Source organism: Neolamprologus multifasciatus, chromosome 11 (assembly GCF_963576455.1).
Source record: "Neolamprologus multifasciatus chromosome 11, fNeoMul1.2, whole genome shotgun sequence".
Classification (NCBI taxonomy): Eukaryota; Metazoa; Chordata; class Actinopteri; order Cichliformes; family Cichlidae; genus Neolamprologus; species Neolamprologus multifasciatus.
In genome coordinates, this window is record NC_140449.1 from 64439 (window position 1) to 85753 (window position 21315).

General features: G+C 42.4%; 2 protein-coding genes and 1 long non-coding RNA gene across 7 annotated transcripts in view; all 3 read right to left on the minus strand.

Annotated features, from left to right (window-relative positions):
- Positions 1 to 327: 327 nt before the first annotated feature.
- On the minus strand, positions 328 to 4191 carry LOC146507521 (uncharacterized). Its single transcript, XR_014877046.1, has 3 exons — positions 4089 to 4191; positions 1196 to 1317; positions 328 to 927 (listed from the first exon to the last, which is right to left on the minus strand). It is a non-coding gene; the product is annotated as an uncharacterized LOC146507521 (long non-coding RNA).
- A 9-nt stretch (positions 4192 to 4200) lies between these two features.
- On the minus strand, positions 4201 to 18233 carry LOC146507522 (nuclear GTPase SLIP-GC-like). The gene is made up of 6 exons (XM_085177971.1): positions 18185 to 18233; positions 11668 to 11857; positions 6120 to 6336; positions 5824 to 6045; positions 5214 to 5420; positions 4201 to 5115 (listed from the first exon to the last, which is right to left on the minus strand). The coding sequence occupies exons 1-6, from the start codon at positions 18231 to 18233 to the stop codon at positions 4936 to 4938; spliced, it is 1065 nt and encodes a 354-aa protein (XP_085034097.1). The 3' UTR covers positions 4201 to 4935.
- Positions 16306 to 21315, minus strand: part of LOC146507523 (protein NLRC3-like) — a 29888-nt gene continuing 24878 nt past the window's right edge. For all 5 annotated transcript variants that reach the window (XM_085176191.1, XM_085176190.1, XM_085176189.1 and 2 more), the window contains one exon: positions 16306 to 21258. In XM_085176191.1, coding sequence (XP_085032317.1) covers positions 20699 to 21258 — 560 coding nt within the window. In that variant the 3' untranslated portion in view covers positions 16306 to 20698. The remainder of the gene's footprint in view (positions 21259 to 21315) is intronic.

Genomic DNA, 21315 nt, shown 5'->3' on the forward strand with positions numbered 1-21315 from the left:
CTTTCTGAATTCTGCACCAATGCTGTCAATCAGACATGAAGCCAACTTCATATTAAGGTTTATTGGTTTCCCTTTTTTTGTTTGTAGACGCCACCATTCTCAATGACACACTTCAGTAAATTGTAAAAAGCACCACCATTCTTTCCCTGAAACACAAAAGAAAACACAGAATTATTGCATTTTACATTGTCATGTAAAATCTGCATGTATTTTAACTATGATTAAAAAACATACATGATATAAGAAGGATTTCTTATGTTGGGTTCAAATATTGAGGAGGGATACAGGAGGTAATCAACTTTCATAATAACAACACTGATCCGGCCGGGTGTGGGTCTGGAAAACTAGACCCACACCCTGCAAGAAACTGTTCCTCTTTTTGCAGAGACAGCAAGAAACTATTCCTCTTTTACAGAGACAATTTTAGAGTTACAAGCAAACATGATTAACCTCTCACCTATAAATGATTCTATCTACTGTGTGTTTGTGTGTGTGTGTCAGCATGAAATGCACTCAGTTTCACCTCTCCCTTCACCAGCTGAAATTTGTAACCTTTTCCACCAGACAGAAGGCCAGCACGTACACATTTCAGATTATAACAAGCATTCAAAAGCATTTAAGATTATTGATTTAACTCAACAGTTTAACATGGTTATAACTGCACCTGTAATAAAGGCTAATTGGGTACCAGTATGTTTAAACATCTGAATAAAATATCAATACTGCAGATTGTATTATTAATGCAATGGTAATGATGATGATTATTAACAATAGCAGTAAAATAATTTCTAATTCCTCACACTTAACACCATCATCAAGACATCTTTCAAAAGCCCTACAGGTGTCTTCCATTTCTTTTCTGACATTATCAAGTTGGAGGCTCATGTTTCTCTCAAGTTCTTCACACACCTCGTCTTTTTTACTATCCTGAAAAACATTTGAAGGAATAAAACCATGAAAACCACTTGTTGGGTTTTTTAAAAAGATTAATGAAATTCAGTTGGCTTTAAAAGCCACTCTCCTGTAATAAGGACCTGAGAAGCAAAAATGGAGCATCAAAATCTTATGAATCAGTCAACCAATTAATAACTCATAATTTAATAAATATAGCAAAACCAAAATCAGACTCACAAACACAATTTATAAATCCCAACATGTAAGAGAATGTTGTTGTGTATCTTTTACTTGACCTTACCACTCCTCTGGAGTTGGCGCCTTGAATCAAAGACAGAATCCCGTGAGCTCGATTCACATAGTTTACTGTCTCTGAGTGACAGTCATTGAGATCTTGCAAAAATCTCTGAAGTTTGGTTATTTCTGTAAAATAAATTTCATCCATCCATCCATCCATTCGCTTCCGCTTATCCTTTTCAGGGTCGCGGGGGGCACTGGAGCCTATCCCAGCTGTCATAGGGCGAGAGGCGGGGTACACCCTGGACAGGTCGCCAGTCTGTCGCGGGGCTAACACACAGGGACAGACAACCATTCGCACTCACATTCACTCCCACATTCACACCTAATGGCAATTTGGATTTTCCAATTAACCTATCCCCACAAGCTGCATGTCTTTGGACGGTGGGAGGAAGCCGGAGTACCCGGAGAGAACCCACAGAAACACGGGGAGAACATGCAAACTCCACACAGAAAGACCCCGGCCTAATGTTGGAATTGAACTCAGGACCTTCTTGCTGTGCGGCAACAGTGCTAACCACTGTGCCACCGTGCAATAAATTTCAATGTTACAATTTTACATTACGTACTTATTTGAAATTAAATAATTTTTCTTTCAGTCAAGGCAAACTAAAAAAAAAGTGCAAGCTATGGAGGACCAGGATTATCAAAATGAATGAATTAAAAATGCAATTAAATAATTAAATATATGTTTCATTATTTAATTAAAATTGTAATTAATTAATTAAATAAATATTTCAATAATCAATTAAATGTCCATTCATTACATTTAAAGCATTTATTTATTTCAAATTTTATTTTATTAATGACATACTTAAATAATTATTTAATGATGTATTTATTTAATTCATTTTGGCACTCTTGGCCCTGCCTCTGTCTTCATGAATTTATTTTATCTGTCAGCCTCACCCATCAAAGTCAGGGGGCGGGGTTAACACTGCAACTGCTGCTTGTCTAACATCTGAATGGTTACAGTGCAAAGTAAGTCAAGACAGGTCGATCCTAAATAATTGACTGCTATGAAGTGGTGATAGTGTGGACATGGGGCAGCCAGGTATCCCAGAATGCATTTCAAAACACAAGCGATTAGCAAAGTTTTAAAATACCCCGTTTTTCTGTCATAAACTGTACTTTTAATATTATTTTAGCTGAGAATTCAGTGGTGTAATCTTCACGTATCAGGTCAGGTTGTCAACATAGAATATGTTTGTAAAAGTTACCTGGTTATCGTCACAGTTTAACGTGGGCATTGTTGCTTTATATAAAGTAATGTCGGAGCAATATTCTGCACAAGATAATCAAATGTAGTGTTTTTTTTCCTGAGCGCAGAGCTGCTGGAGCTTGTTTCCCTTGTTTCTCTGCAAAACGGGATTTACGGTGAGCGATGGACACCTAAAACTACAGAGCACCTCATAGGCAAACCCACTTTATCAGCAGCTGATATCGAATCACCGGCACACAGCTTTAATACCTCCGCTGAGTTTTAGCTCTCAGTGGAGGTTAAACACCAGACATAATTTACTCAGGTTCTGTCTGTCAGGTCATGTTTACTTCACTGTTTCATTTACAACAGAGCAAATCTGATCGGCTCTGATTAAAGTTTTAAAGTTTTAGCTCTCACGTCTTTCGAATAGTCTGATAAAGATGATTTTCTGTAAAAGAATATCGATATGACCCCTGGTGTATATGACCGTTAGATTAATTTGATGCTGCCAACACTTTGTGCCTGCCCTGGGAAACCCTGGGTTAACATAGAGAGCTGACAACCAGCTTCGTGTCAGCATTTATCCTGGTCCCAGTGTTAGGGTCAGTGATTCCAGAACACTGAAAAATATCCTGGATATGCTGATCTCGCTCTTGGTATACAGGGCTAAAAGACAGCAGCTGGACTGCTTGTTTACCTTCATGGTTAATATTCACAATGAAAATATTAGTTGAACATTGTGAAGTCTGTATGTTTCAAAGTGTCTAACAAGCCTGGTACACTTAAACCTGACAGTTAATATATGAGGGAAACACCAACGCCGTTATCTCTTTTAAAAAAGATTATGCGTTTATGCACTGGTGACACTGATTATTGAATGTAAAAGTCAAAGTTCATCAGATTTATTTGCTCTCTCTCATCCTTAAACATAATTTTAATGTTAGTTTTAATTCAGAATTGGTGACTGAAACAAGTGGTGGCACATAGGAACATCAGGAGATAAAGACCTGACAGATATAACCTCAGTAAAGGAAGTTGGTGATCAACCTCCAGTCAGCTGGGGTTATGACAGTTGTGCACCAGGACCTGAGCTTTGTCAGCGGTATAACAGCTCCAGCACTTGCGAGCAGGCCTATCACACGCTTTGTCGTGAGACTGGGCTGGACAGACATTTTTCAAATCATCGAAGCACTTTTGGAAATAGGCTCTATCTTGACACACCAACCAGATATCTGAAGATTAAAACATTACATTCTTGGCTAAAAAAAATATTTAAAGTGTATTTGGTGACACACAAACTGGGTTTTTCAAAGTACAGCTCAGTTAGTTTTTACATGTCCTTGTTGGCGCAGAGAAACGCCCACTTAAAGAATAGCCACCAGGCCACAGCTATGGTTTTGACTCGAACAGCATTAACCCCGCCCCCTAAAGTTGATGGGTGAGACTGACAGCTAAAATAAAATTCATGAAGACAGTGCCAGGGCCAAGAGTGCCAAAATAAATGTAAGAAATACATAATTAAATAATTAATTAAATGTGTCAATAATTAGCTGATCAAATGTATAATTAATTAAATAAACGTTTGAATAAATAATTTATTACATGTTTTAAATATATGGTATATTTAATTAATCAATTTGGTCACTTCTGGCCCCCTATACATTTCAGTTATTTAGAAGGAGACTTCACCTACCAGTTTCTTCTGGACTTAAGTAGTTTTGTTTTAGGAACTCTTTGGAGCTCACTGTGAACACTTTGAAAGTGTTATCAGTGAAGTGTTTCTAGGGAAAATGTAATTTGATTTTAAAGCATTCTTGCAACTGTGGAGAGTCTTTGCATTAGATTTTCTGCCAGGCTACAAAACTCACCCTAATTTTGCTTCACTTGTTGAATTCTTTCTTTATTGCATCCGTGGCTTGCACGTTTCTTTCAGTGATTAGATCATGGACATCAGATGATGAACTAAAAGAAATGTAAATATATATATATGTATATGTATATGTTCTGTCCTCCATCATCAGTGTGCAGGAGGTTGTGTGGTTTTGGCTTTTAGGTGGAGTTGTGGGAGACTCCCTTTGTGACCAAGCTGAGCTTTGCCTAGGTGGCTTTTGCACACTATTATTATTGCTATTAATCTTAAAGCATTATGAGACGTGTCAGCATGTTCTCGTTGGACCATGATTTGTTAGGAAGTTTCCTATAATCGCATAGATTTTGTACCCATACATAAAGCGACCATGACCCATCATTGCATCTCTTTCTCCTCCTGCTCTTGTTTTATTCTTCAGCCCCTCTTGCTGTTCCAAACCCTTGCCTGTGCCTCTCTTAAATAACTCAATTTCCTTCTGACCAGGCAATTCTCTGTTCATTACTCACTCCACCTTATTTAGTAATCTTTATAAAATTGTCTCAGCATCTGAGGCTCCTTTTGACCCAAATGTTCTGCATTCATTACAAAAAAGGCTCAACTCTGTGCTTTATCTCACCTAGCTTGATTTTAAATGGAAACACCGTGTAGTTGATCATCATGCAACATTAACTTACAGATCATCTGAATCATCAAGAAGATCAGACTTGGTGCAAATAAAATGTATTTGCTGACATTTGTCACCATTTCCAATCAGACTACTGACACTTTCCAGGATCTCCCAGGCCTCTTTCTCTGATGCTGCTCGATTAATTTCAGTCACAATCCACACAGTAGAACAATCTTCAAGTATCTGAAAGGACAATAACATGTCTCAGTGCTTCATCAAAAGAAGACATTACTGTTTGCACAAGAACACAGTATAAGCAAAGAGCAGTAGATATGAATTACCCCTTTCCACATCTGATCTCTGCTCTTGTTACAGTCAGCATTTCCAGGAAGGTCCACAAGTGTGACGTGCTGGAGAAGGGGCCTGTTTGGCACCCTGACAGTCACACACTTCACTAGTGGCCAAAACCACTTTTTTCCTTCATTACCTTCTTCTTGTTTTGAATCACTTCGTGTGTACTTGACAACTTTTGCACAGAGTTCATTAGCCTGCAATAAAAAACAAAAGTAAAATAGTGCAGTTTAATTTCAGTCCTCAATGCAAGTGCTTTACAAAAACCATCAAAAAGTCAGTGCCGTAAAAGATGACAAAAGAACAATTAATTAAAGAAATTTTGAGTAATTAGTTTTAAATTTTAGATTTTAATGATCAGATTGTGTACAAGCTGTACAAGTATGTCTATCACAGAAGTATGGGATAATGTAGCTTCCCTTTGTTTTATATTATACCAATACAGTCCCCCACTCTGAGGGGTACTGAGGGGAAATTCAGGTAACGGTAATTTCCGACTGTCAGACATTAACTTGCTAAAATTTCTGGCCCCTTTGATTCACGTTTTGCCAAAGGTGCTCAGTAGTGGATTTCTGGATAATATGAGATTTTTTGTCTTACCGATTCACATGTCAAAATCTTCCTCTTGGATTGGAGAAATTCTGGAATTGCTTTGAAATATTTGCCCTTCATGAGGTTTTCAGAAGACTTTTGTTTCCATTCTTCTCCGTACACTGCTGACAGCTTTTCCACAGCATCATGATAATCATCATTATCTTCCATTTCATGATCTCCATTTTTGCAAAAAAACTGATGAAATGACCACAACTCATATTTCCACTCCTAAAATAACATTTTTACACTGTAACACATGATTTAGTTTTAAGTAAAAATGAAATTTTTATAATTCAATTTACCTCTTTTGTGATGAACTCAATTTCTGCCTCATAGTTTGAGCTGTAGGTGTTAGCTTCCAATTTAATCATGACTGAGGTGCAGGCATTGATACTTCCTGAGGGTAAAAGATTCTTCTCTTCAATAATGGCATTTATCAGAGAACTCTTTCCAGCCCCAGTTTTACCAAAGACACCAACCAGCTCCCTCTTGTCTGTCTCCAAATCACTGATCTTTTTCCTGTTGATCAAGATTTTAAATATGGGTTAAACGATTCAGTCATGAAAACATTTTCAAATATAATTAAAAAAGGTTTAAAACAATATTTTGACATCACTAATGCATAAAAGAATAGTGATAGTCACTATAGTATATAGTATATGTCATTATAGAATATCCAAAGAATTATCATTAGACGTTTCAGTTTTATACACTTATTCAGCTCATTGTTTATTGTTGTTTTGGTTCATAGCTTCATTGTTTGTCAGCAAAAGTGCTGATGTTTCTATTATTAGCTATTGGATGACATTTATTTTAAGTCTAAGTGGGATACACATTAAAAGTCAGATGTTCAAACCATACAAATTATAGATGATTTAATGCTTTAGTATCATTAAATCATCTATAATTTGTATGGTTTGAACATCTGTTGTTGTTAGTCAGAAGTAAAACTTAACCTCCGAAGACCTGAACTCTTTCATGGCATGCATTTTTAATTTCTCTTTGCTATTTGGGCTGATTGGGACCTTATGAATGTAAAAACAAAGAATTACCAGATTTTTTCTTTTTACCTGAGTTTTGTTTCTAAAAAAATGGGATCCACATATGAGGACTTTCGTTTTAATTTTGATAGAACAGTGGCAGTATAATGTCCTCGTAAGTGGATATCAGGCCCTTGTAGAGCAAAATTTAGTATTTTGGTCTAGACAACCCAAAATGTGATGTCTACATATGTGGACGCCAGGTCCTAGGAGATTAAAAATAGATAAAAAAACCAACATACCAAACAGACTGACACTAGAAATAAATGGTTGAATATTGAACCAAAAGGATTTGAGACGAAGCTAAAAATAAACGGATTTGTTTGTGAAACCTGCACATGGTCATGAGTGGAACCATGCACATATATTACAAAAAATTAAAAAACTAAGGCCCATTCATTAAAAAATATGAAAACTTAATACTCACTTCAAGAAAGCACAGAGTTTGTCTTGGTGATGTAGTCTGGCATGTGCAAATGTCATGATGCGTTTTGCATCAGACAGTATGACTGATTCTGTGGGCATGAAAGTAAAGAACTATTTAGCAGGACTTCTAAACTAGCATGTAGTCAATGTAAAGTCTCATAACAACAACAACAATAAAAAAAAAAACAACAAAAAAACAACAAAGAATTTTGTTCACAAAATTCACAAAAAGATTGAATTAGAGTATATCAGGAGCATAATGTGACAACTTACCGACAGATATTAACATACCATACAACATGCTGACTGTTAAAATTTGACAGCAGCCCAAAGAAAAAGTAATTTCTAACACCAAAGCAGAAACTGACTGTGGCGGGTCGTGGGTGGCGGTGTCGCAACAGGGAAGGCAGAAGCACCTGCGTGGCATCGTAATCACTCTTCGCTAGCTTAAGAATGGTGTAGGGTCCTGTAATATTGTTGTTGTTGTCGTTGTTGTGGGTATGTGTGGAAGTGTATTAGAACAGCAACCATAGATAAAAGTATGTTGGAGAATTATGGTCACGTCATACCTCATTCCTTTTTTTTTTCTTTTTTTTTTTGCCTGTCCCATTTGGTTCTTTAGCCGTCAGAATTGTTGTCTGAAGACCAACAAGGATACCCAATGAATTTACTTTGCCAAATGGATCATCATGGCATTGCCGTATTGGTCCATTTGATCAACCTTTGTTTTTATTATTTATTTTATTTTATTTTCAGTTGTTACAGACGGGACAGACATGAGTGAGGGATAGGAAAGGGAGAAAGAAAGAGGAAGGAAAAGAAAAACAGAAGGGGAGAGGGACAGTGAGAAAGGGGGAAAAAATATCTCCTGGATCACCTGTTGAGAGAAAAAGAAGAGAAAACAAGCAAAAAAAACAAAGCAACATACTAAATACAACACCATCGCATTAATCTAGCTAAGTGTAAACAGCAGTAAATACTAAATATTGAATGTTGTTGTGCAGCACGCAGGACAGACAGCACACAACGTGCTTTGAACAGTGAACACCCGTGTGCACACCTGTGTGGATCGGCGCGCTTGTATTCAAATGGTTTCCCCATGTAATGGTCTGCAAGAGGATGTAGAGAGCCATAGCCCTGTCCCCCAGGGCATGAAGCAGGCATGGAGGAGATCCAGGCCCCAGATATCCAGAGGCCCCAGAGTGCAAGAGCCCAAGGAGGACCACCGGAGGGGCATCCGTGCCACCCTCATGGGAAGGGCTGAGGATCCCCAGACGAGGGGTCACCCAGTAGCCACCGAGCAGAAGTTAGAGGGGGCTGCACTGGCGTGCCCGCCGGCTCTCCCGGCAGCCAGCTGTGCCAGAGTGAACCGAGCCGCAGGCCCAGAGGCCGGAGGCCCGAGGGCCCCCCGCGCCCCGGAAGAGGCTGACCAAGCAACAGGCGCCAGGCCCCGCCAAGTAGCCACCGGGAGTGAGCTGGCACATGACCTGAGCGCCCAGCCCCGGACACCAAGAACCACCAACGCACCGACCCCTGAGGGCATCAGTCACCGGCAGGGAGTGTGGTGAGGGGAGATAGGCCTCCACACTTTGGAGGGCCTGGGAGTTCCCAGAGAGGTGGAGTCTAAGACCCGACCTGACATATAGACACAGACAAACAGGCACACACAGACACAGACATGCATTCCCACCCTCATGCACACATATACAAACGCTCAGCACTCACCCAACGTAAGGATTGGCATAAATGGACATGTACACACAATCACACTCCCCAAACATACTCTATACCCCGGGTCCAGGTACCCTCGCCCCCAGAGGGGGAAACGGCACCCAGACCCAAGAGATGTTACCCTTCCCCCCGGGGTGGAGGCAAGCAGACCGTCCCAGGCTCCACAGCAGCAGGGAGGCCAATCGGACAGCCAACATCTCCTCCCAGCCCCCCCGCCCCGATGGCTAGTAGAGAACGGGGGTGTGTGAAGACCTACCTCCCTCCTCCCGCTCAAGTGTAGTGTTGCTGCGTGTTGCTCTAAAGTGCATTTAAAACAAGGGAGAGCATGGTGCTGCTGCCAGAGAGCAGCAGGTGTTAGCACGGCCCCTCCCGAGAACCCTCAATGTCTACATGCATTTAAAATTGAGAGGTGGGCACCGGCGCCAGAGGTAGGTTTGAATACACAGACCGTCTACTGGACGCCGTTAACGTGCCCACGCTCAAGGCCCTATATATATATGTGTGTGTTATGAGAGTGTAAGTAATGTGGATGTCTAAGTTGTGAGATAAAATTGAGGCACAGGTGGCCAGAAGGGGACAGAGGGGTGGGGGTGGGGGTGGGGGGGTAATGTCTCCCCTGCACCCTGGTGACCAAGGTTATTATTGTTAACGAAAACTAACGAAATAACAAAAACTAGAAGTGAAAAAACATTTTCGTTAACGGAAATAAAAATAAAAACAAAAAAAGGAAAACTAACTAAAACTGGAATGAGTGTTCACAAAACTAATTAAAATTAACTGAATTTATAGCAAAAATGTGTTTAGTTTTCGTTGATGTGTGCGTGTCATACAATAGTCAAGGGTGAAAATGAAGTTTAGTTTCCAGGTTTTTTTCTTGCTGTGTCTCATTATGCCAGTAGGTGGCAGTACGTTAGTCGAGTCGTCTGTGTTGCTGCTCCGTCCACGCGCAGAATCGTGTCAGGAAAAGTCGGAAGAAAGCGCCAGAGTCCAATTTGGGATTACTTTGAATATGATTGTGTTTTGGATAAAGCAAGTGTCTTGTAGTGGAAAGAGACAAATTATGAGGGACATTTCTAAAGGGAAAAAAATCCCACAAACCTTTAAGTGCACTTGAAAAGCTCACACAAGAAGGCTAACCTAGCTTACCCTGAGAAGGTAAGGGAGCACACTCAACCCTCATCCCCAGAAAACAGAAGCTAACCCCAGGCAAGGCAGCGTGATGCATCCCGAGACAACAGGACGGGGATATCTACACAACTGTGTGAGTCAATTACCTTCAAAAAGTTTATCAATTCACTTGAACCAAAATTACGAACACCCGGTGCTGCGAGAGTTAATAGTCTCATTGGGGCCAAGATATACATTTTATAGTTGCCTGGTATCAATGGTTGTTCATCTGCCTTTATTTATTTATTAATTTAAAGAACCCATAGGTGGGAATGTGAGTTGTCTGTCTCTGCGTGTTAGCCCTGCGACAGACAGGCGACCTTTCCAGGGTGCAGTATGGTAGCTGGAATAGCAACATACCCAAGGATAAGCAGAAGAGAATGCTGATATGATGAAACTGGGATTTTGTTACACTTAATTACTGGAAACACAACTAAAACTATAACTGAAACTAATCAAAACTAAACTGAAACTAAGGATTTTCAAAAAAATAAAAACTAAACTAGCAAACAATTGGTAAAAACTAATTAAAACGATATAAAATTGAAAATCTGAAGTCAAAACTAAATAAAAATAAAAACTAATGAAAATTGCAAAACTATTAAAACCCTGCTGGTGACACACCCGCACCCCAAGGCCCTACCCGTGTGGGTGGGTGTGGTGGAGCGGGAAGAGGGAGGTAGCCGGGGATGGGGAGGAAAAGAAGGGAGGGGAGAATGCCCCTCCCTAGGGCCAGCTCCCCTGCTAACCCCAGTAGGCACCCCTGTCCTCTGGTATCCATCAAGGCAAGGGAGCCCAGGCCCATCCAGACCGGGGCCTACGGCAGCAGCACCGCCAAGCCCCACAGGACCCGGGGCAGCCCACCCTACCCCACCGCAGAGGAAACTGTACCCACCCCAACATTCAATCATCTCCCAGACTACACAAGACAACAGACACCCAGGTTAAATTTATTCTCCACCTCTCCTATGTCTCTCCCCCACCTGCAGAGTGGACTCCTGCAAGGATGGAACAACCTCCCTGTCAGGGTTCTGGGTCTGAGCGACCCAGGATCCCTGAGCAGTTATGAATTATATTATTATTATTATTGTATGTATATTTGGTGTTGCCGTCCTTCTCCCTGTTTGTGTGTGTGTGTGTATATGTGTTTCGGCGGGCGCCTTCAAGCCTGGTGGGTGTGGCCCTGCTGATGGTCTGGCCACACCCGAAGCCACACACCTGCTGCTGATCAGGCCTCGTCGGGGGAGCTACTTAGGAGAGTCTTGGAGCTCCCACCGACACGGGTGTGTGTAAAAAAACATTTACACACACATGAAACATGAACACTGTGACATCAGCAGCTGCAGCAGTGCATGAATAAACAGACTGTACAACAACAGTCACAGTGATGTGGTGTCTCCTCATTCCCAGATATGCCTGCTCGAGCCAAATGTAATCCCAGCAGGAAAACTGAGCTGAATATATTCCCACTACATGTGAGGAACACCAGCTCCAAATGTTCTCCTGACCTCCTGTGGAGTTTGTGTTGATGACCTGGAGCAGGGTCCAGAGTCCAGGTGCAGGAGCTGGGTCAGCCACTGTGACAAAGAGCTCGTCCTCCACTGTGGGAGTCATCCAGGGGCTCCAGGACAGATCCACAGTGGGACCAGGGCTGATACTGTAGTCACAGCAGGGACCTGCAGAGCATTCAGACCCACAATCAGCTTATTTCAGGACACGTCACTGCAAACATCTGCTCACCTCTACATCTGTGTGTTGGGTTAGAATACAACACATGCAAATACATTTGTGACTGTGTGACACAGACGTGTGCGACAGTAACAGGTAGTGCACTACATTTCCCTGCAGGCTTTGCATGCACAGAGCAGCGATCCAGCAGTAGTTGGTGCTCACAGTGTTTATGTGAGCTGACCAGTGTGTGTGCTGTCAGTATGAACAAACTGTATCTATCAGTGTGTCTAACATCAGCATGGAAATAACAATCACATGTAATCATTGAGAGGCAAAGACAGCAAGTTTCATCCAAATCTTCCCCTCACACAACATTTCATGCTGTTCATGTAACAGGAGGTGAACACGCTGGGATTCAAGCTTCATCTCTTTAATAACAAACCAAACATGTTTCCACAGAGAAACACTGACAGCACAGCATCACTGCTTACAGTTACAACACCATCACATAAAGTCTGTGACTCCGCCCTGCTCAGCTTCATCACCTCCTCTTCACTGTTTAACACTCTGCTAGTCTGGAGGAATCATTAGTTCTGCAGTCACTGCAGCATCAACAATCATACAGAGCATTGATCTTTTTAGCCTGTTAGCTGATTACTATGAAAACAGATGTATGTATGAATGTGTCTTGATTCATTCTCAATCATCCAGGAAAGTAAATCTCCAAAAGTTGATTCTGTTCATCTGGACGTAGCGTTTTGTGGGAGAAACGTTTCGTCACTCATCCAAGTGACTTCTTTAGTCTCAGCTGACTGCAGGTTTCAATCTTATTAACAGCACATTTGCATAATGACTGAAACCAGCCCACTGAAGGAACAATGGGCTGGGAGGTCAGTTCCTTAATCTAATTATGCAAATTCTAATGACCATTGATCAACAACCATTGATCAACAACCACTGATCAATGGCCATGAGTCCCATTCACAGAGAGTTGGGGAATGGCTGCAATCACAGCATGTAAGATGGTGACAGATGTACCCTTAGGCCCCTCCTCCATTCAGAGATGGTCTTTCCCTTTTCACGTAAATGGCCTCCTTGACTCCGCCCTCAAACCAGCATTCCTCCCTGTCCAGGATGTTACATCCTCATCATTGAAAGACTGTCCACTGGCCTGTAGGTGTGAATAGACAGCAGAGTCCTGGCCTGACGAGGTAGCTCTTCTGTGTTGTGCCATCCTCTTTGGTTGTTTGGTTTCCCCAATGTATAAATCCTGGCAATCCTCCTGCACTTAACAGCTACACTATGTTACTCTGTTTGTGTCGGGGACCCGATCCTTGGGGTGGACCAGTTTTTGGCGCAGCGTGTTTTGAGGTTTCAAAGCCACAGAGACCCGGTGTTTAGAAAAAATGTGTCTCAGCTGCTCCGATACTCCTGACACGTACGGGATCACTGCAGGTTTTCGCTTGGGCAGCAGTTGTCCTTCTCTCCTGGATCGGCTGGAGCTTTCTTTAGGTGCCTTTCCAGCTTTGACAAAAGTCTAGCTGGGATAACCACATTTACTCAGGGCCTTCTTGATGTTCTTCTGCCTCCCTGGCTGCTGTGTCAGTGGGGATGGTGTTCGCTCTGTGTTGTAGTGTCCTAGATGTTACAACACGCAGCAGCCTGAACATTCAGCTGCAGGAGGAAGAGTCACAGGGTTACTCAGAGCTCTCAAACTTACAGAAAACTGTTAGGAAGTAACAAAGTAACCAAGCTGCATTTCTTTAAATACAACCCATCATGTTCAAACTGTGTGAGCTCGACCCCTCTCTGCTCTAGCTCCACAGTTTCATTGATGGTAAAGGTTGGAAAGAGCAGCACATTTAGACTTTTATACTTGTCATTGGTAAAGTAAATCCGCCTGGCATCTTTCTTGGCCTTCAGACAACAATTCTGATGGCTGAAGATCCAAACGGGACAGGAAAAAAAAAACAGTAAATGAGAGCAGGTACACGGATTCTGCACAGAGACGTAAACACAAAGCACGGACCTGCCAACGGATCAGTGAGATGTCGCCTTTCTCACCTGACGGCACAGACACGGTCGGGCTGAAAGCCGACAGCTCGCTGATTCTGATGCTTCGGCAGGTCCGCGCTTTGTGTTCACGCCCTTTTTGTGCTGATTCTGAAGCTGCAGGTTTGATCTCTCTCCAGACAATATTGACTGAACCAGCAGCAAAATAAGATCCACACTACGCTTACATAAACATCGTCATGGATTCCCTCTGACTTTTGCTGTTTTGCTTCCACCTCGATAAAATCACACTTCATGCAGAGCTCTCTGTCTCTGTACTTCAAGAACAGTTTCCCGTCTAAAAATCTTTTTTCTGCATTATACGCTTGCTTGTTATGCACAAGTCTACCGTTGTTTGCAGCGCTGTCGGCCGCTGTTTTTTCCCTTTTACTTACTTCCAAAAAGAAAGCCTCTGTTGGCTACTGAACAAATTTAACCTTTTTTAAATTATTTCAAAACGCTTATCTGTGTCTGTAATCAAACCTCTGTAACTTTGCTTCACTTAAGCAGCATCAGGTAATGTTCAGATGTTGATTAATGACTTTATTGCGTTTTTGATCTACTGCAGAATATTTTTATAAAATCCCAGGCCATGAAAATCTCCTTCATGTTTTTCTGTGTTTTATCTTCAGCTAAGGCATCTGCTGTGATGCTCACACCTTTGATAAAGTCTTGCAAGTGTCAGCTTTCTTTTTATAGATATAAAAATATGGAAATGTACTGATGCATTTTGCAGTTTGACTGAGAAAACTGTAACCTCTCACTGCTCACATTTTAATTTGGTTTATGCTTTTGATATAACAGCCTCTGCGTACATTTATTTTGAAGGCCTTCTGTGAGGGTGAATGAGTTTCCTCCAGTTCTGGCATCTGACAGCAGCTCCGTCAGGAGCCTCTCCAATCCTCCTGACGTGGCCGGGAATCCAGTAGCTTTGCGTCCGTTCACCTTCCTGAAGCACTTCCGCACATCCTTATCAGACACAGGCTGTGTCCCAATTCAGGGTCTGCTCGCTTGAAGTACGCGCACTACACGTACTACGTACGGTGCGTACTATAAGTACGAGAAGTGCGGAAGTGAGAGGCTTGTGAAATGGGACGGTCTAGCCTTCGTCGCGCTGTTCAGGTTGCCTAGCAACCATGATACTAACCGCGAGAAACGAGAGATTGTGTGACATAAATGAAGGAGAAAAATGTTGTGTTGGTCATTCATTTTTGTCATGACATCACTTTGATTAGTTGAGTATCTGAGGCTGAGACCACAGGACTGTAAAACATGATTGTTGGGCTTCATTTCTGTACTGAACAGTCATTTAAGATTAGCTAGTAAATAACAATTAGCTGATGTTGTTCACGAGACTAAAATCATCTCACTGTGGTAATGTAAATATAATATGGACAATATTATAGTTATTGTCAGATTATTATGGTATTATATATATATATAGAGGCTGAAAGTACAAACATCACTAGTGTCACACAACACACAACTTTCCCGACATGTGGCCAATAGCAATGTTTTAATGTTCTTCGTTATTAAACATTCACACATAAATAAGTGACGTCATATTCAGTATTTACTTTTGACAGTTCACTCTTCGGCCGCTCCCTCCTGCCGTATTTTGCGGCAAAATTATCCACACCCACCGCCGCGCTATGAATTGTGGAATATATGGGACCACGAAGCGTGCACCGGACCACGCTTGATATTTGGGGAAATCGACGGCACATTTGGAGTATGCGTTTGAAGTACACTTCGAATTGGGACAACCGTCGTCGCGTGGCGGTGACGTAATCACACTTGAAATGTGTACTTCAAGCGTGTAGACCCTGAATTGGGACACAGCAACAGTGTGCGGACACATGGAGGTGAACTCCAGCACCAGTGTACATCCAGTCACACCATCAGCTTTAATGTTTCACTTTAATAAAACTAGTCAAAAGGAAGTAGAATCAATAGAAACCAATCATTGACTGACAGCATGTCTGATGTAAATAAGTGCAGATTATGTATGAAGTATAACTGCACACAGTAACTGTATTACAATAAGGACTTAACAGCGCCCTCTGCTGGAGTGTTTCAGTACTGCGTTAACTAGAATACACCACCTCCTCCTCCTCCTCACACCACCTGCTACAGCTCTACTCTTCTATGACTACAGTCATCCACAGCACTGATGTGAGGTCACATGGTTCATATGTAAGGAGCACAGAGACGTCCTAGCAGCTGACCTCAGGTCAGTTTAATGACTGTGAGCAGCAGCTGTGTTATTGTCACTGTGACAGGGAGACACTCTCAGACACAGCGCTCATGTCAGCTTGTTCTCATGCAGGAGGATCAGGAGCTCCATGTTTGTCTTTCTGTTTGAATCATGATGTGTTTGTGCCATCAGAGTCTGTCATGAGTACTCAGGGTTTCACAGCAGCTCTTCTGAATGCTGACGAGGACTCCAACCTCATGTTTCACCTCTCTGAGCTTCTGATGTCTGTGAACACTCGTGTTTCTTCTCTGGGCTCATCTGGACAAAAACACCTTTCTGTGTTTGGCTCCAGCCTCATTCTGACTGACAGGAAGTGTGTTATCCATGAGCTGCACTTCTGTGAGAAAGTTTCCTGCTGTGTTTCCTGTCTGTGGACAAACACGAGTGTTTCAGCTGAGGACTTGGTTCCTTCCACCTGTCCATACAGGACATCACGCTGTCTTTTCTCTTTAAATGCAGCTCCAGGTCCTTCCACGTGCTGCTCTGTATTTGTGCAGTTTGTAGTGTGTCCTGGGAAACGTAGCACACATGGTGTTCTTCTGCTGTTTTCTCCTTTCACTGAGTGTGAAACACTGACGCTGTGCTGTTGTTCACAGAGGGGAGCTGATTCTAGCTGCAGCTGGACTCTGTCATCTAACTGAATGTGTTGGTGCTGATCACGGGGCTCTGAGGGGGGAGCAGCAGGAGGACTCTGGATACTGACGTCAGTGTATCTGTGGAAGCTCACACAGCGTGTCTCTGTCATTCAATATTGTGCTATATATTGTATCTATGCAAAGATGAACAGACTGTGTATTCACTGGTCTCTGTGCTGCTGACTGCTTTGCTGCAGCTCTGATGTCATCATCACTCCCTCCTCCACCCTCAGCAGTCCCAGCATGCTGCTGTGGTGCACCCCACCCTCACGCTACACCTGAGCCATAGACCACACCCTCCACCTCAATGTACACCACAGTTTTCTCTGCTATGGAAATGAGATCAGGAGGAAATCATTATTATTATTATTTAATAAATGCTCACATTAATGTGGGCTTATTTGTTTCATATTAGAAACATTAGTTTAGTGTTTTTTGTATAAAATGGTGAAAGTCCCTCTTTTTGCTCCTCCCCTCACCTGTGGATGGACGGTGCTGTTACCGTGGTGACAGCTTGGATGTGTTTCAGTCCTGCCTGGTTATCACTGCAGGAATCTTTACTTTCACATTTATTACAGGTAATAACTCTGATTTTTCTGTGTATTATGAACTAAATGTATCCTGATACACACAGAGATGGATGAGCAGAGGTCACATGATGAAAGAACAAACATGGAGTCTTTGATTTATTTAGATATTTATTGATGAATGCAAACAAACCCTGACACTGAACCATCGTTGAGCTTTCACAGAACAAACCTGATCACATGACCTGCTGACCCAAACAGTGAAAAGCTCCATGGCAACAACAACAAACAGCCTCACATATGTTAACAGAGGCTGTTAGAAGCACAGAGTCTTTACAGTCTTTCTCCTGTTTGTACACAGATTTCTGCACATCTTCATCACAGTTACTCACAGACGTGCAGAGTGTGTGGATATCAAAGCTAAGTTTCCACCATGTTTGTAGTCTGTACTGGGACTCATGGAGCATCTCTCTATGAGCACTCAGTGCTTTAAACAGTGAGTCCCAGTTTAACCAGCAGCCTTCACACCACACAGACATGGAAACTTCAAACCCTCAGACTGAAGTCACTGGTAGTCTCTGGCACCAGCGACTGCGCTAACAAACACAGCAAACAGTGAAGGTTTGGTAGAGAAAGCTGGTTGGGTAATACCAAGTACGCGGCGGAGGAGGCGGGGTTACATTACTAGATGATTAAACATGGAACTATTTTGCTGATAATAACTGAAATGATGAAAGAAAATCAACATGCTATTTATGCAAGATAATTCATAATTTTATAAACTGGAATGATGAAATTATATTGGCTGGATCTGATTATTGGGGGGGTCATGACCCCGTAACCCCCCTGGAAATTACGCACCTGGTCCTGAGGTCAAATCCACCATCTTTGTTTCAGTGCTGAGCTTCATGTTCTCCCGTGTTTGTGTGCGTCCTCTCCGGTACTCCGGCTTCCTCCCACAGTCCAAACACATGCAGTTAGTGGGGTCAGGTTAACTGTGAGTGGTTGTGTCTCTGTGTTATTCCACCTTAATCAATGACTTCCTGTTAGCATTAAGTGCTTCTGTAGGACTGATGTCATTTTCATGGGTTGATCATTTAAATGAAGCTGGACTCAGATGCAGTAAATAAGTTGATTGATCATTAATGAATAAAGCTGGTCAAATACATCACGTGGACACATGTGATTGTGTATTGTAGTATTGATCCCAATGCTGGTATTAGTACTGGATCAATAACACTGGATGGATGTGTTCAGCATGGAGCCCCTGAGCTGTGTTAAAGACAAACATGGAAAACTGACAGGTCTGTGTCATTCACAGTCTGTAACACTTCTAAACAACAGAGGCTGACCCAAGTGCCTCAGAGCCAGGCACGCTCACATCACAGCTCTCTAAATAAGCCAGTTTCAAAATAAGAGCTGAAAGCTGTGTTTGGTTGTGTTAGCTTATTATTGTGGAGACTAACATTCAGTGATCATGTGTTCAGACTCATAATGATTACTCTCATAAATCCTGATCTTTGTATTTACTGTGTGTTGGATCAATAACTGAGATTCATCGTATCACACAGCTGTGCTGCTGCTGCTGGTGATGTCAGCACATCTGGAACAATACGAGGTATCTGCTACCAGACTGAGCAGGACGTGAGACCTGTGGACTGTTTAAAGCTGTCCCTCCACAGGTCACTCAGACCTGATCCACACCTCAGTGATATTCTCTGACTTCCTCAGTAGAGACAGAAACCATTCAGATCTGGGACGATCAGCTGACTGATGATGTCACACAGACTGTGTTTTTCAGGAACAGTGATTCTGATGTGAGCCTGCTAGCTGACAGCAGACCTGATGAAACCACATGTTCACATCTGTGAGGACAGACTGGACTCTTTGACTGCACCTTGGTTCTCCTCAGAGGTCTGTACAGGAGCATGTCCACCCCCACTGAAGATCTCAGTCACTGTGAAACATAGAAAGCTGCTTGTGTAGCCTCTGCCTCACATGTAGATACAGCTACAGGTTTCTCTGTCAGTCAGACTGAAACAGTGTCCTGATGCTGCATTATTCAGCTCTGTGCCCCAGTCAGCATCACTGTGAGCTACCAGTGTCAGTGTTTCTGCCCTTTTCCTGTAACACTACACTCAGCACAGGCTCAGCTGGTATCCAGTGTTGGACTTTGGCTTCAGCTGCTGTGATAGATCCTCTGACATAGATCAGCTCTGCTACATGTTGTTAGATAAGTGCAGCTGCTGTCATGTCCTGATGTTTCTCTGGGTCAGCAGCTTCTCCATCAGAGGTTCACATGGAGCTGATCCAGTATCTCCAGTAACTGTGTTCTGTGCCTCACTGGTTCATCCTTCTGTCTGTGTGACGTCAGTCAGATGTTGAAGTTAAACTCTGTAATCTTCACTGTGTCACAGAGTTCAGTGAGTCCCGTTATTCACAGTATCAATCAGATCATCAGAGAACAGCTGATCAGCAATCAGTGGTGCCAACAGCACCTCCTGTGGTGAGAGGATGCAATAATGCAATGTAGCATTTTTACACTGAACACTTCCAGTCATGGAAACTGTCTGTTGGATCTGTTTGACGTTGCTTTCTTGTGTTGCTTTCTTGGTTAGAGTTCCTCACAAATGTCCAGATTATTCTTCTAATGAGGCGTCGACCATGTTTTCAGTTCTTTGGAAGAAAACATCGCCCTTTGCCATCCTTACTTTTCTTTGACTTCTTCAAATGCAGCTGAACTCCAGCTGGTATTTTATTGGACTTTGCAGCTGTTTCTGGTCATCAGTTCATTCCTGCAAACCTCTGAACCTGAACAACAATGATGCTGCATTGCTGGCTGATCCCAAAAGGTTGATTCTGTTCATCTGGACGTTTTCAGAAACGTTTGCTCACTGATCAGGTGACTTCTTCAGTCTCAGCTGACTGCAGCTTTACAACCTTACAAACAGCACATTTGCACAGTGACTGAAACCAGCAGCAGCAGCACCTGATATATATGATACTAATATAATACATATACATATATAATCCATACTAATGATGAAGGAGCTGAGCTCACAGTCCATTGTTCATTCAGTGAACTACTCAGTTTATTTTGGGCTCAGAAATGCTCACTCTGTTTGTACATCACTGTCAGCAATAGACTCATTCTGCTGTGTAGACAGGAACACATGTGACATCACTTCCTGTTTGTTTGTGACTGAAGAGGAAGAAGTTTACAAGGAATCATTTAGAAGAGTTTCAAACATCAACTGATTGAATCCATGAATCTGAAAACGTGTTTGTGAGTGAAAGAGACAGACATGTACAGACTGAACTATCTGTTCAACAGTCAGAGTGTTTCTCTAACAGGAGACACTCGTTACACTCAACTCAGCACAGGGACACTGAGTCATGATACCAGAAAAACCTAAACCCAGGATAAAGAGTTTGAGTGAATGTGGTGTTGAAGGTGTGGAGGTGGATCAGAGTGTCAGAGGAGACTCTGTAGAAGGACAGAGTACCAGCAGGACAGTCCACATACACTGCTGCTCTGTTAGAGACAGAGGAGGAGGAGGAGGAGGAGGAGGAGATGGATGTTTCTCTGTTATTGTGCCAAACATTTATGTTATTGTGACAGACAGACTGAGGACCATCATCATAGCAGCACAGACTCCAGGACTGATCATTCCATCCAAACACACAGTCACTGCCTCCTTTCCTTCTGATGCTTCTGTAACTCACTGATATAAAAACGACTCCTCTCCACTCGACCTCCCAGTAACAGCGACCAGTCAGACCATCTCTACACAGCAGCTGATAATAACCATCAAATCTGTCTGGATGATCAGGATATGACTGAACCTTCTCCACATGTGTCACCTTCCTGTTGTTGTCAGACAGTTGGAGGTTTGTGTTCACTGTGTTTGTGTCGATTGTGAGTTGACAGGAATCTGATGGAGAGAACAAACACAATCCAGCTGCAGTTATTGATCCATCATCTGTTCATT